Here is a 14,440-nt window from a genome sequence, read left to right as displayed (position 1 = left end):
TTTCTTTTGGGGAGTTGTTGTTGAATACTTTTCTTTGGTACACACACATAGCAATGAGTGGAGTTTCTGATTTCTAGGGCTACGGCAAAGGTTGAGTATCATATCTTGGAGCCTGCATTACATAGTGATCGTATATTGAAATTTTTATCTTGATGCTTCTCGATGTGTTCATTGTAACTATGGTCAACGAGAATCACAGTTGTCCTTTCCTCCCACACGGAACACCGTCGACTGCAATTAGAGAAAGGCGCATACATATCCTATTTACATAATCCAACATATCTCGTGAGATTACTGCACTTCATGACTAGTCCCCGGTATACCCATCCATATTCCTGATCAACTCGTAGTAAAACTTGATCCCACCCAAATGGGCCTGAACATCAATCCTCTCATCAACCGTATGCGCTCCCTTCGCCGTCTCCTCCGACACCGGCGAAAAACGATACACGTTCCTCGTCAGTTTCAAGTAGTGCGCTGTATCTGTGTTACCCACCGAGATCGTGCCCACGGGAACGACTTTCTTACTCGAGAGCCTCTCAGATGTGTTTTCAAAGACTTGGCGGATGGTGCCGGCGAACAGATTCCAGATGGCTATGGAGGGCCCGGTGGGTGAGATGGGAGATGGAGGCAGGGGGTTCAGAGTGGATACGTTGAGGATGCCGGAGCCACGGTCGAGTTGAGTGTAGCCGGGTGCTTGGACTGCGATGCTCAGGTTGTTTGCAAGGGGGGTGAGGAGATCGGCTACGGCTTTTACGACGCCGTCGATTGTGTCGCTGGGTAAGACGCGGTAGTTGATGATAGATTGGCTCATCTCTGGCAGTTGATTGTCTTTAATGCCACCGTTGATGATGTCTACCGCTTGTGAGGTTTGCACGAACCAGCGGACGACTGAATCGCCGCGTGATGAGATGAGCTTTTCTGCAAAGTCTTCCTTATTCTCAAGGGCTTCTCGCAGCCAGGGTTCTGTTGTCTTGGGAGAGTTTTCGACTTCGCATTTTAGGTGGTTCCAGAATGGGTTGTGCTCATCGATGTGGGGAGTAAAAGGGTGATCCTCGACAGCTGCGATGAGCCTCGACATTATGCCAATGTTTGTGTGCTTTGGTGGTGCTGAACTGTGACCTCCGGGTGTGTTCAAGGTCAAGACAATGTCGAGAAAGCCCTTCTCGGCGATCGCTGGTAGAGCGTACATTACGTCGTCGACTTTGCGCATACCACCTCCTTCATCGACAATCATTTCCATACTGTCCTCACCGTACTTTTCTGTCAGATGAGCGGCCAGGTGTTTGGCACCTCTAGAGCCGCCAGTCTCTTCATCGAATCCGAATGACAGGACGATGGTTCGTTTGTTCTTGAAGTCCTGCTCCAGAAGACGTTCCATAGCACTGTAAATACCAATGAGAGTGTTTTTGCAGTCAACAGCACCTCTTCCCCATAGCCACTGTCCATCAAAGTATGCTTCGAATGGAGGGTGGCTCCATTTTGTCGGATCTGGTATCGGTACGACATCTTGATGAGCCATGATGAGAAGTGGCTTCAGATCTTGAGAGCTTCCGGTTATTGTATAAAGCAGACCATAATTATTCACTAGCTCGAGATTCATCTTCTCATGCCTATTTCGAAGTTCAGCGTATATTCTTGAGTATTTGTGAAGTGTACATACACTTGTGGAAATTGAGTTTTCAAAACCTCGTGCAAAGTCACAAAGGCATGCCATCTCGGGTCTTTGTCCACATCATCGTTATCGTCATAAGATATCGTCGGCACATTGACCGCAGCACTGAGCCGTGCAACCTGCTGTTTCACCAAGTCTTTGCTGTTTCCAAAGTTGGCCGAGGAAGTCAAATTGTCTAGTGGTGGAGCCGGAAGTGACGACACTGGACACCATGTACTGACCACTCCATCTTCTTGCGGCTTCTCATTGCCAGGATGACCGTTCGCTGGAAGATCAAAAATCTCTTTCCTTCTCATCAAAGAGCTCACGGTTGTCATAAGGACAAACACGATAACCATGAATGCGACCAGACGTGGCCAAGCCATTTTGTCCTTCCATCCTTCGGTGATAGCCATGGCGTATTGTAATGTCGTTCAAAAGACGATTTGATTCAAAATATCAAAGGTAACATGAGTTTGGAAAATGATGTAGCTCGCATGGTCGAGTGATAAGATCAAGGTTGATTGCGCTCGGCCCGGGGACGTGCTTTCCGAGTTCTCCACGAAACTCGGGTGCACTTTCCTTCTTCACTACCATATCTAGACGACATCGCACAAGAAGTATACAAAGGTGGATATACGGACAGCAATACTGGGATGCACTGAGGTATCTGCTGACGAAAACGATTCGACTTTGTACACAAACCGTACTAATTTTCGCCTCTCAAGGATTTGTCTCCATGGTGAGTGCAATATTTACATCGAACTGTAAGCACCAACCAGACGAGGCGATCGACCGTTGGGCCGTATAGTCACAGCATTCGAGACAACAAGATATACGTCTCTTCGATCCTCGCTGTTGGCCCTGGTCATGATTGTTCGAGAAAAAAGAGCAGGCCACACGAAAGGTGTAGCATGGGCCAAGAATCTCAGGTAAAGCTAGGCTTTAACGTTTTCCCAGAAGTCGACAATGGACCGCACCAGCCATAGAGATCGCAACGACATTGTTCATAGTTAGGACAGCTTGAAGAATACATGTTAGCAACAGGTCAGAGAAGCCGTCGGTGCAAACTCACTTTGTGGCATCCATTCCGAATATGATGTCCCACAGTTTCTCAAATACCCAGCCCACTCCAAAGTCCCCCTCGTGAGTATGGTCAGCCCACCTCAGCATCCTTTCGTAGTCCTGTTCACGCTAACCGGACCTCCAGGAAACAGCGAACAGCGAAGATTGACAAAACCGGTAGCGTTGATATGTTGGAAGCGAAGAGACTTGAGCACATCTGCTGTTCTACTGCCCACATCATTATGCCATTGCTCGTGTTTGGCATGGACGAATACGGAGTATTCCGGTAACGCGTCGTAGTTGTCGATCAGATAAGACAGATACGTTGCAGTTTCCCTGCCCCTTGTTGATCGAGGAACTATGCAACCAGGCTCCGCAGACCGATCTGAAGAGTAGATATAAGGCCGAAAAGACATATCTTCGTAGAGTTCCAGCAACCAGTTGACATTTTCAGGTCGAGTCTTTGTCGGTATACAAGGTGCCCACAAGAGGGTGCCATAACCGGTGAATAGGTCTACTCATCAAAGATAGTCTGGCAGCAATTATGCCGTGGTGACCGATGAAAGCATCATAGAGCTCGACAATCCTTCGCAAGTCGTGTTTGGAGAGTGTCCTATCTTCTCTTAGTCCCTTCAAGCCTTCCTCTTTCTCTCTCGTCCAGTTCGGCAGCGCCCGTGGTATATCCGGTCAGTCTGAAAAGGAGATCTCCTTCCTGATGCGGCAAAATCATATTCGTAGAGTGACAGCTTGCTGCAAGCAAGCAAGCTGGGAAAGAGGGGTTGATCCAAAGCAGAACCAGCGAAGGATATCGTGTACGCGTTGGCGAAGTGGTTGCGTCTTCACCAACGTGTCATAGCTTGAATCATGGCTCGGATTATGGCTCGTGTCAAGACGTTAACATCGGAATGGCCCCTATTCGGTCTCCCAGTTGAGCACCGGACCAACGACCAGGGAAGACGCTCTTGTACATCTGATAAAGAGATGTTTGACGATGAATGCTTCGAGAACCAGAGAGATAAGATCTCGGGGAGTCGGCACACTCGCTAAAGTTAGGCCGGCGAGTGCGGTGACCGACTTCCGACGCTCTCCGAAGTCAAGCTCGCCCAAAAGAGGAAGGCTTGCGAGGCTTCAGTAAGACTTTCCACGAAGACATCGATGAAGTAACATCCTTGGAAAAATCCTCAACTGCCGTATCCTGTTCTCCTGTTCATCCAGACAGCAACTGTTGTATAGTCTTACGGGACCCAAGGTGCGATTCTTCATACGTCTCCTGTCTATTTGTGTATATTGCCATCACCAGCTTCGACCAATAAGCATGGTGTACGGGGGGTAAGGCAGACAAACAAAAAACAACACAAAGACAAAAGCGAATTAGCTAACTTCTACAAGAAAGCCGAGTCGAGGTTGCGCCACGTGCAAAAAGCGAAAGATAAAAGTAGGTAAGTGCATGATTTCTGTCGACAAGCCACTAACAGTCTAAAGTGCGATGAAGGTCGACCGACATGCACGCAATGTGAGAAGAGCTCGCGAGTTTGCCTGGGTTACAAGGATGAATCAGACTATATCTTTCGGAACCAAACCGAAAAGGTGACCAACAAGATTACAAAAACACGAAAGCCGCGAGCATCCAGGTCTCCTGATTCGACACTGTGAGTACTATTCGCAAGTATGTACGATTCAGGACTAACACAGTTCCCTAAAGCAGCAAAGATACCGTGATAACACACCCGAAGGCTGTTACGTCCAATGCGCTGATGGACGTGACGGTCGCCTCAAAGAACCCTCAGTCAAAATCTTGCACGTATGACAACATGGCGCTCATTCAGAGGCCTTTGCAAGGCAACTTAGCAGCCTCAACAACCATCTGTCAGCAACCCACTTTCTCGATCGAGGAAGAAGTCGTCGATGTATACTTCAGAAACTTTGCTCGTTTGTACAAAAGTCAAGACACCGTCCGTGGATTTCTTCCATTCCTGGCTCCTATGTACGGCACTTCCTCTAAGGGATCGTTGTTACGTACTGCGACTCATGCGGCAGCTCTCTGTGCTATATCACAACTACCCGATCAGAAGCACTTACAGTTCCGTGCAGCCGATACTTATGGAAAGGCTATGCGTATCGCTGCTGGCGCTCTCCAGGATCCGATACAAGCAACATCGGACGAGACTTTACAAGCGACTTTGTTGTTGTGTACGTACGAGGTAAGTATAGCTAGCGCACGGTCGCTGACCCACCACTTACTGATCGATTTCTGCAGTCAATAAAAGCTACAGACAACTCCATCGAGGCGTGGTCAAATCACGTCGATGGTGCAAGTGCGATCGTCCAAGGTAGGGGGATGCAACAACTCGAGAGCGAGCAAAGCCTGGCACTTTTTCGCGCAGCAAGAACGCACATGCTCATCAACTGCATAAGACAAGGCAAGCCGACCAAACAGCTCGAAGCAGGAATGAACTGGCTATGTGATACCACCGAAGACGACCCACTTGCCTATCTCACTCACTGCACCATCGAACTCCCGTCATTGATGGAAAAGTCACGACGCGTCTTCGAGCGACAACGCAACGCGGAAAGCATGGCGGCCATGGAGGTGTTGATAGAACGAGCATGCCATCTGGAAGCCAGGATGCAGAATTGGGCTGCTTCACTGTCTGATGAGTGGCTGCCATACACGACCGCCTACATACCAGAGAAGCCAGCGAACCCCCTTGACGCGGAAGCATGGGTAGGTCCCGTGCACGCCTTTGTCGACGCGCACAAAGCCAGCGTTCTGAACAAGTTACACTCATGCCACATGCTTTCTGCTGCGGTGATTCTCAACGGATTAGAATGGCTTCGACCACACGACTATCCTATGGACGATCGCTACATACACACACTGTGGATTGAACAACGCACCGTCGACGAAATCTGCTCGAGTGTGCCATTCTTTCTGGGCATAGGAAAACAGAGAGCGCGCACACCAGATCAGATCGATACGATCGCTGATCTGATTGGTGGTTACTCGCTCATTTGGCCTCTTCATGCGGCCGCGAGCTGCCCTCGTATTTCAAAAGATCAGTGGCTGTACATCTATGGTCGTCTGGCCAAGATAGCGAAAGATTGTGGGTTGGAGCAAGCTCTTATCATCCCCTTGGACAGAAAGGAACAGTTCGTTCCTGGAGTGTGAACAGGGCCTGGCCTTTCGGGTTTGACAACCCACGAAATTATGTTGGAGTAGTTTATACAAAGAGCTGTATGTGTACTGCTTCGAGGGTGCAATTCGAGGGACACTCTCTCATCCTCGTTCCTTTCCTAAGCCTCACTCGAAAGGTTATGAAGGCTGCTCTGCAGACCCCGAGCACGGTACAGCAGTAGGACGACTTTCCGGGACATAAGTCAGGTGTACACTCATTGCCGACAACAGGAGGAGCATGACCTACCATTTGGTCAATACGAAGGAACCACCGCAAACCAGCAACGTCCACGTTGGTTCAGCCCATCAGAGCTCTCGCTACAGCACAAGAGCTGACGCACACTCACCGTCGAGAACTATTGCGCCAAACAGTCAATAGAGAGCATCGTGGCTTCAGACCAAGTAGAGCTTATACGTAAAAGACAGAAGAGGAGCAAGCACCCGACCATGGCTGACTCCCAAGCTGAAGTACTTTCAGCTCACGCTCAGGACGCCCACGCAGCCTTGGTAACCGTCGTGACAAGGGTCAGACTGTTGTTCGATCGTTATCTCGTACAGCTCGTGTTTGATCGAGCCATCGTGATGGGTCTTTATAGTATAGCAAATATAGCTGAACGCTTCGAACAGCCTTTTCTATCATATCGATGTCATAGCGTGAAGAGTCGAGATTACAAGAATAATTAACTGTACATTTATGCATCTCCAATGATCTGCCCGCGTGCACGTCCCTGGTGTTTGCTGCGTCTGAGCTCTTCCACTTGCACGAATCGCGTCGTTCTGAGTACGAACATTACGCACGACACAACCCTGGTGGATTGTTTCAATCTAAGAATACGAAGAAGAATTATTGCGACGCGCAACTGCTAGGCTCTAAGTTCTTCTTCACTCTCTACACTTCTCGCGGCAACGACCTCGACTGCGACTGCGACTGTGCCTACGCCGTTATCATCGCCCTCCGCTGGCCGCCTATACACACACCTCACGAGAGCCACCCACGCGACATCCAACACACACACGACGCACAACCGCAATCATGGGTGCCCTCTCAAATCTGATCCCTCTAATCATCCTCCTCGTCGCCGTCAGCGGTTTCGCATTCGTGGGATACCAGGTCCGCCAGCCAAACCCTGCCATCACCACACAAACGGCAAATGACTAACACATGGCTTCTGCACGCAAACAGATGTACCTCTGGACCAACGATCTGGCCAACAAGGGCAAACAAACCATGGAAAAGAAAAACGTCAGTTTCACAAAGGATGGCATGAAAGTCGGTGTAAAGCAGATGAGCGACGAGGAATATGCGGATAGGACGCAGAGGTGTGTGATTCCTTTTTGCCCTTTCTTCTGCTGCGGCCTCCTCCTCAAGGTCTTGTGTGGCATGTCTACCGGATGCTGCTGCCAGTGATCAGAGGTGGTTTAGGAAGACAGAATTGCTGACTTTGAACACAGCGTGCTGGTTAACACGTGGAACCAGAGTTCTTTCCCGGCATACAAATCCAGGCTTTGGAACAAGGAAGAGCAGGCAAAGAACAAGGCTGCTTCGTCGGGAAGGGCATAAGAGAAGGTCAGGGAGAACTAGAGGGAGATCACACATGACGCGGCCTTTCTGTTTAATGATCAACACCTATATCCGAAATCTGCTATATTGCACCCGGCAGGTATCACTGTACTGCTGAACTCTTCCTTTGTCCATTTATACTCAACGATCCCTGATATTTGTAGACTAGCCTTGACATCTATACGTATGCGGTGAGAGAAGATCTGACGCCTGGAGATGTGGTGGTCGTCATGTCAATAGGTAGAGCTGACATGCAGACAATTGCTCAATCAAGTATAACCCTCCGGCAAACACGGAGCTCGTACAGTATCGCCTCCACATCCCGAGCAATTGACCCTCCAGGCTGCAGCATTATTGTTCTCCGAAAACCCGCGCAAAATGCAGCGTAACGTTCAACCACCTACTCCACGATCGCCGAAGAAGAAAAAGGCCTTCGCGTACGACGCATGCAACACCAAACGAGTATCTTCAGCTCGTACGACGAAATGAAAAGGCCCTCGAGCGACTGTCCCAAAGGGGTACCCTCGATGACGGTACTTTTTTTTCCACTACCCAAAGCCCTAAACGTCTGGGCTTGGGTTATCCCTGCCGTGCGCCTGTGCGATCGGGGATTTATGCTTGAAAAGAACGTTCTCGGCTAGGGAGTTCAGGAGGGGCCCCAAAAAGATACGAGTGGTGTTGTACTGTGTCACACGGAGAAATACGTACCGGTACTCTGCGAGGCTCTCGTCCATCAAGTTCGCGTGTAGACAGGTGTACTGCACGGCCTTGTATTTTGAAAGTGTGGCCCATGGACATTGAAGTTGGATCCATCTGATAGGCAGCAGCGTCGAAAAGCTCATACCCCTGAAGAGTAGACGGCGTTTGCTGGCAGGCCGTTATTTTGTTGCTTCGTGTTCCCATCACACGACAAGAAGCATACGGTGACGGGAGAAAGCTACACGACGCGGCCAGGCTCTCCCGACATACAGCTCTGCCCTCTGATCATGGCGGTGGTATATGCGAACATCGCAACTGCTCGCATGTCGTCATATCGGAACAAACGGTTGAAGCAGTCAATACTTCTCAGCCCTCCGCTGAATCGATACCGTGGGAATGGGCAAGCCAAACTCTGAGACCCGTTCAAAGCATATCGCTGTATATCATCACTTTCGGTGCAAAGGCAGGGGTGCGTGGTAAGACTTGCCCGTTTGCTTAGCTATCATGTGGGCTGGCTGGGTGTTTGGTGGCGCTTAGGGTTCAAGACTAGCTCGACCTTCCCATGCGCAGAGCCAAGCTTTGTCCCGTCCTCGTGGACGGATTCCTTAATTTCGACTCTATCCTTGATAACCGTAGAGCAGGCCACAAACCCAAAATCGACTTCATACGACACATGACGCGAATCCAGCCCGGACGGTGGACCGTCAACTGTAGCTGAAGACAAGAGATTTTGCGAGGTCTCGTCAGCCTTTGTAACTCACTCCGGTGATGGCGCCTGAGCGAAGGATGCATTCGGAAGAAGCAGGAAAGCCAACCACTAAAGTGTGCAATGTGTATGCACAAGATAAGGATGCCGAGATCTAGTGGATCTTGTGCAGGCTTGGGGGCGGGGACTTTGTCGGGAAGTGACAATATGACATGGCTGTTTAGGGTTTCTTTTGGCTGTCAATCGATCATAAGATCAGAGGCTCTTCAGCAAATCGATTGTGTGTGAATGACCGTGGAGAAAGCTGGTGAAGGGGGGCTTACGTGGCCAAGGCGACGTCCTTACCTTGCGATTTTGAACGAGAGAACAGTCTTGTCTACTTGTGAACCGGGAGGACGGGGGCGACGTTTGATTTGACGACGATCGGACGCAGGAAAAGGCGAACCCCTAGTGCGGTGCCACAAAGGACGCCTCCAAACTCTTAAATCTGGGCATGGCATGACGGGTATGCATGGCGACATTCAGTTGTCGAGTGCTTGAGCCAAATTGAGATATGGTCGTGTCGTTTGAGTGGAGACGGTGCTTGGCCTGTCTTGTGCACTTTCTTGTCGCTCTTGCACAGCCATCCTTGGCCTCTTCCTTAGCTGTCTCGTCGGGATCGGCGCCAGGGCGCGCTATGATCGAGACAGGCCGCCAAGCGCGAGGTCAAGAATGCTTGGCCTACCTAGAACGAGGTGGATGGCTGCAGTAGGTGGCATCGGGGAACCAGAGAGTAGCAAGCGAGACTGCGGGTTTAGATGGCGGTTCAAGAGGCAGCGATCAACTCGGCCTCTGTGATACAGCGAGCCGATGACGATTAGAGGAATAGCGAATCTTTGGGAAGGAACGACTGGGTGCGCCCCTTGTGGATTTCGCTTAAACATGTCGACACGAGTCGATCCACCATTTTAACGTTAATTTTAAGTACATTGCTAGTCCGAACGTTACCCACGCAGGGCAGGCTACTGTAGCCGGCGAGCCCGAGCATGCAGTCTTTGGACGGGGTCTGAAGAGACGGACTTGCCATGGCTGTGATGGAAGAGCGGGAGGGGTGGTTCTTGAGCAGAAGATACAGTCGTGTGCTGCGGATGGCAAGCAGCGAAAGAAGGATGGAGCGGACGGAGAGTTCTCGCTCGCGGATGTCGAGGCTCAGGCCAGGCCGAAACTGGGGTAGGAAAGAGGGTTTAGCATGTGGCCTTAGCAATTCTTGGTGTCTTGGTTCACCAAAGCGAAGCTAGTCCTTGGGCCAGTAAGCGCATGCGCAGGGCATTCCTTCGTGTTCGCAGCTGCTCGCCAATCCATTTTGTTCTTGCTCTTCCTGCCTGCTGTTGCTTCTTCCTCTCCCTCCAATCTCTCCCGACCTCTTTCCATCGCTACCAACTAACATTTGCACACGTGTCTGCCTGCAACTTGTGCTCGGATAATTTCACACTGCCCCACACTCGTCAGCCACTGCCAACAACTTCTCCTCACAACTAATCTTTGTCTCGGCCTCGACAGGCAGCGCTCTTTGTCGACCATGGAAACATATTACGGGCACGTACGAACGCCAGGAGATGCCATTCTTCTCTTCGAGGCATGCAGGATCGGTCTGTTGCCTAGAGTACAGCGCCGACTCTCTGAAAAGGAAAGGCTCTCGATCAAGTCTGGCTCGGTCTTCGTTTGGGACGAGCGTGAGGCTGGTATGAGACGCTGGACAGACGGAAAATCATGGAGCGCCAGTCGCGTGTCAGGCAGCTTCCTAACATACCGCGAGATGGAGGGCAAGCGTGGTGGCAGCACCTTCGGCGCCGCTCCCAAAGCGCCTGCTGCTAAAGACCACGACGGCTCAGACGATGGCCCCGACGGTTACCGCTACAAGCCCGATGGTCTGATCAAGCAATCGTTTAGCATCACTACCTCCAACGGCCAGCACCTACATCTCATTAGCTACTTCGCCCGCTCTACCGCCGTCTCGCAAAACCTGCAACAGCCTTCCAGCGATCCTCAGCTGCGTCACATCCGACCCGAGAAGGGCATGTATCCCGAGTCGACAGTTCACGAGCAGAACGCCATCCCCGCCGTCACAAGAGGTCCTATGACCAGTCCGGCCTTTACAAATGCTCCTCACCAGTCTCCTGGCATTGGCGCTCCCCACTACCCTCCGAGACCGCAATACACTCATGGTCCCATGTCTTATGGTCCCCCCGGCTGGGCTCCTCCAAGCCCCATGCACACTCCCCCGCCGCACTACTCACCATACGGCTACCACCACTCGCCCATGCACCACCTCCACCCTGGCCAATATCCTCCTCAACATGCTCCGCAACACTACCCTCCTCCGCTCACTGCTTTCGACCGCGCACCTGCTCCGCTATCAAACAACTCGTTGCCTGCCCCGCCAGGCCACCATCAGCACCCGCAGCTCACTCCCATCCACAACCACATTCCTCCCCCGCTGCCTCCTCCTCGCCCGTCTCTGCTAGACCACTCGCCGCGTCCTTCTAGCCACGGCCACCCCTCGATCGATCCCGCTCTTGCCAACGACTCAAGGAAGGCCCCTCCTCCTTCTCTTCCCAGTCCTAGATCCCTGGGAGATGCTGCTGCAGGTGCTGCTCCCACAGAGTCTGCTAAACTGCCTCCGGCTACTCTTCCTCCAGTGACTGGTGGTACTACTATCCCCAGTATCAGCTCTCTGATCCACGAGACAAGCAACCCATCATCTCTCAACTCCGGCCGTCCTGCCAGCCGCAGCCCGATCGGTGGTCGTCCTCAAGACATTCCCATGCACAAGATGGGTTATGATGCTGCACGTGATGTTCAGGCACTGAGACATCTGGACAAGGCTACCCTGAGATTCTGAGCTGTCAATTTGTACCAATGTTTCAATTCTGTGTTTATAGCAAGCGAAGAGCGTGAGATATACTCTGCTGGGATGGGAATGGCGTTCCGGGTCGAGGGGTCTACACGCAGGGACGATTGCATGAAACGGCGTTATCGGGTGATTATCGTGTAGTCGTACAAGCAATGGGTTTGCTCGTGTACTGTTCGTTATTATCGATTGGCTCAGACCAAAGAAGAATTCTTGCTACTGTATCTGAACACGACACTTCGTGACTACTATGCTGCCTCACTTGACAGTGTGATCGACTATTCACAAATCCTGCACCAGAAAGCGAATGATACAGTATGTCTTTGTAAGCCGTCTCCAGAACTAGCTCGGCCTACATACGATGACCGGGATCGAGACGGAAGATCTGATCGAGAATTTGGAACCAGGAAGGAACCGCCTGATACAAAGGTCGAGTAAGTACCGTACTCAAAAGATCAAGACAGGAAAGACTCGAGCAGCAGTCGGGTATGTTGAGCAATGGAAATTTGAAACACAACATGACTGTCTTTGAAAAGCATTGTATGATTCTGCTCTAGGCACCCAAAAACAAACATCCACTTTCTATGCTATCAGACTTGATTCCATGGTCCACACCGATACAAATTGCTCGAACATCCTTCCTGACCCTACACCTTTACTCTAGGCTCGAGAAGCAATTGCCCAGCAGGACCACTCTTCTCAACAAACCCTTGCTCACGAGTATGAATCTTGCGGCCACGCAACCAAGTCTCCTTGACCACACCTCTCAGCGTCTTATCCTGATACGGACTGCACTTGTTCCTGAACAGCATAGTGTTGGGCTGAACGATGAATTCTGCTTCGTCATCAAACACCGCAATATCTGCATCCAGACCGACTGCAATATCTCCCTTGAGGTGCGAGAGGCCCACTTGAGCGGCAGTGTTGATGCAGCACCAACGCACCACATCTTCGATGGTGAAGTTGCGGGTGGAAGCCTCTGTCCAGAGGACGCTGAGACCGAGCCCGACGCTGCTGATGCCGCCCCAGGCCGAGAAGAAATCGCCCTCTCCTTGTTTGCTGGTGGTTTCGATGGCGCCGGGCACGTTGGCGGGTAAGAGCTTCAGGTTGGGTGTGCAGGGTGAGTGGTCCGAAACGACGGTCTTGATTACACTGTCGTCTGGTCTGCACATTTCGCTCCACAAGCCATCTTGATTGCTTTGACTGCGGATGGGTGGACAGCATTTGTGTCTCGTATCTCCGTTCTTGATCGCCTCTGCCGCCAAGGACAGGTAATGAAAACACGTTTCCGCTGTAATGTTGACGCCCTTTGCTCTTGCCTCTCTCAACATGGGGATAGCTTCCACAGCACTCAAATGCACGATGTGCAACGGCAGTTGCGGGGCCAAATGCGCAAGACTCAGAATCTCGAGGATGGCGTACGTTTCGAAGGTCGAGGGGCGTGAGTCCAGGAAGGTTTGGTATACGTCCAGGGGGCCGGAAGGGGCCATGGGTGGTTCGGAGGCTTGGACGTCGTCGCCCACGGATTGGGTGACTGGTGGGATCATTTCGGCGTGGAACATGACTGTTGTGGGTTCGTCTGCAAGTTCGCCGAAGACTTTGGCAATGTCCTCGGACGAGACGGCTGGGAACTCGTCGACCTAGGGATGAAATGTCAGTTTTTGTGTTGTGGTCGGAGCATTCCATATGCTACACATACTCCGCTGTCAATGAGGAACCCCTTGAAGCCTCTCACTCCCATCTTGACCAAAGGCTTGAGCTCCTCAACATTACCAGGCACAATGCCGCCATAGAAGCCAACATCTACCCAACACTTGCCCTGTGCAGCCTCAATCTTCTCCTTGAAGCCTGCCACAGTCGTCGTGGGAGGAATAGCATTCAGAGGCATGTCCACCACCGTCGTGACACCACCAAATGCAGCCGCTCGCGTGCCAGTCCAAAAACCCTCCCATTCTGTTCTTCCAGGCTCGTTCAAGTGCACGTGTGCGTCTACCAATCCAGGCATCAGGATGTGTGGAGAGTGGTCGACATAGGGAGTGCCGGCAGGGAACGACGAGGCGGGCAGCACTGACTCCCAGATTGACAGGATCTTGCCTGTTGCGGTGGATATGGCGATTGTTGCTGCTGTCTCACGGCCTTTGATCACTGCCCGAGAGGATGCGAGGACGGTGAGGTCGGACTGTGCTTGTGTAGAGGATGGCGAGGCGGCCTCGGAGCGAACGGCAGGGGAGAGGGCGTGAGGTGCCATTTCTTCTAGGTATGGAGTTGGGCTCCAGACTCGAAGAGACTTCCTTGTACGATTGCTCTGCGGGTGTCTTGTGGTGTGCTCAGTACTCAGAGAACTCTGTGACTCGGCGAGACGGAGGAAGAGCAGAGGAGGAGTTGCAGAAAATGTTGTATTGAGGGAAGGACGAGGGGTTAGAAGGACAGAGGGATGTCAGAATGCAAAACAGATCTGGGGTAGGACGCCTCTTATTGTATGGGGTACATAAATGTGTTTCAAGGGCAGCCGTTCACCGACCCGACTTAGCCATGACATGCCTCTGCTCTACAGTAATGGCACGGGAAAAGGCTAGAAAAGTCAACAAGCAAAACGGCCTTCGGCGAGGCAAGGAGCCAAATGCTCAACAAAACCGGCCATTGACTTGCCTTTCGAGGTGAACACATGTCAATGAACCGAGAGGATTACT

The 14,440-nt window shown here is 51.5% G+C and overlaps 5 protein-coding genes across 5 annotated transcripts; 3 read left to right on the top strand and 2 right to left on the bottom strand.

Annotated features, from left to right (window-relative positions):
• Window positions 1-307: 307 nt before the first annotated feature.
• Window positions 308-1,971, bottom strand: M436DRAFT_74054 (vacuolar carboxypeptidase Cps1; the record flags this gene model as incomplete). The annotated part of the gene is made up of 2 exons (XM_013570538.1): window positions 308-1,613; window positions 1,664-1,971. The coding sequence occupies 2 exons, from the start codon at window positions 1,969-1,971 to the stop codon at window positions 308-310; spliced, it is 1,614 nt and encodes a 537-aa protein (XP_013425992.1).
• Window positions 1,972-4,034: 2,063 nt separating this feature from the next.
• On the top strand, window positions 4,035-5,888 carry M436DRAFT_74053 (uncharacterized protein; the record flags this gene model as incomplete). Its single annotated transcript, XM_013570537.1, has 5 exons — window positions 4,035-4,048; window positions 4,109-4,154; window positions 4,202-4,368; window positions 4,422-4,920; window positions 4,977-5,888. 5 exons carry the CDS (start codon window positions 4,035-4,037, stop codon window positions 5,886-5,888), a joined length of 1,638 nt encoding a protein of 545 aa, XP_013425991.1.
• Window positions 5,889-6,927: 1,039 nt separating this feature from the next.
• Window positions 6,928-7,455, top strand: M436DRAFT_83239 (uncharacterized protein; the record flags this gene model as incomplete). The annotated part of the gene is made up of 3 exons (XM_013570536.1): window positions 6,928-7,005; window positions 7,078-7,214; window positions 7,347-7,455. 3 exons carry the CDS (start codon window positions 6,928-6,930, stop codon window positions 7,453-7,455), a joined length of 324 nt encoding a protein of 107 aa, XP_013425990.1.
• A 2,963-nt stretch (window positions 7,456-10,418) lies between these two features.
• On the top strand, window positions 10,419-11,138 carry M436DRAFT_9844 (uncharacterized protein; the record flags this gene model as incomplete). Its single annotated transcript, XM_013570287.1, has 1 exon — window positions 10,419-11,138. A coding segment is annotated over one exon (720 nt), but the record flags the coding sequence as incomplete, so codon positions are not given.
• A 1,259-nt stretch (window positions 11,139-12,397) lies between these two features.
• M436DRAFT_83237 (allantoinase, mitochondrial precursor) lies at window positions 12,398-13,998 on the bottom strand (the record flags this gene model as incomplete). The annotated part of the gene is made up of 2 exons (XM_013570535.1): window positions 12,398-13,390; window positions 13,450-13,998. The coding sequence occupies 2 exons, from the start codon at window positions 13,996-13,998 to the stop codon at window positions 12,398-12,400; spliced, it is 1,542 nt and encodes a 513-aa protein (XP_013425989.1).
• Window positions 13,999-14,440: the final 442 nt, after the last annotated feature.

This window comes from Aureobasidium namibiae, assembly GCF_000721765.1.
Source record: "Aureobasidium namibiae CBS 147.97 unplaced genomic scaffold scaffold_12, whole genome shotgun sequence".
NCBI classification, from domain to species: Eukaryota; Fungi; Ascomycota; class Dothideomycetes; order Dothideales; family Saccotheciaceae; genus Aureobasidium; species Aureobasidium namibiae.
This window is presented reverse-complemented; position numbering and strand designations above follow the sequence as displayed.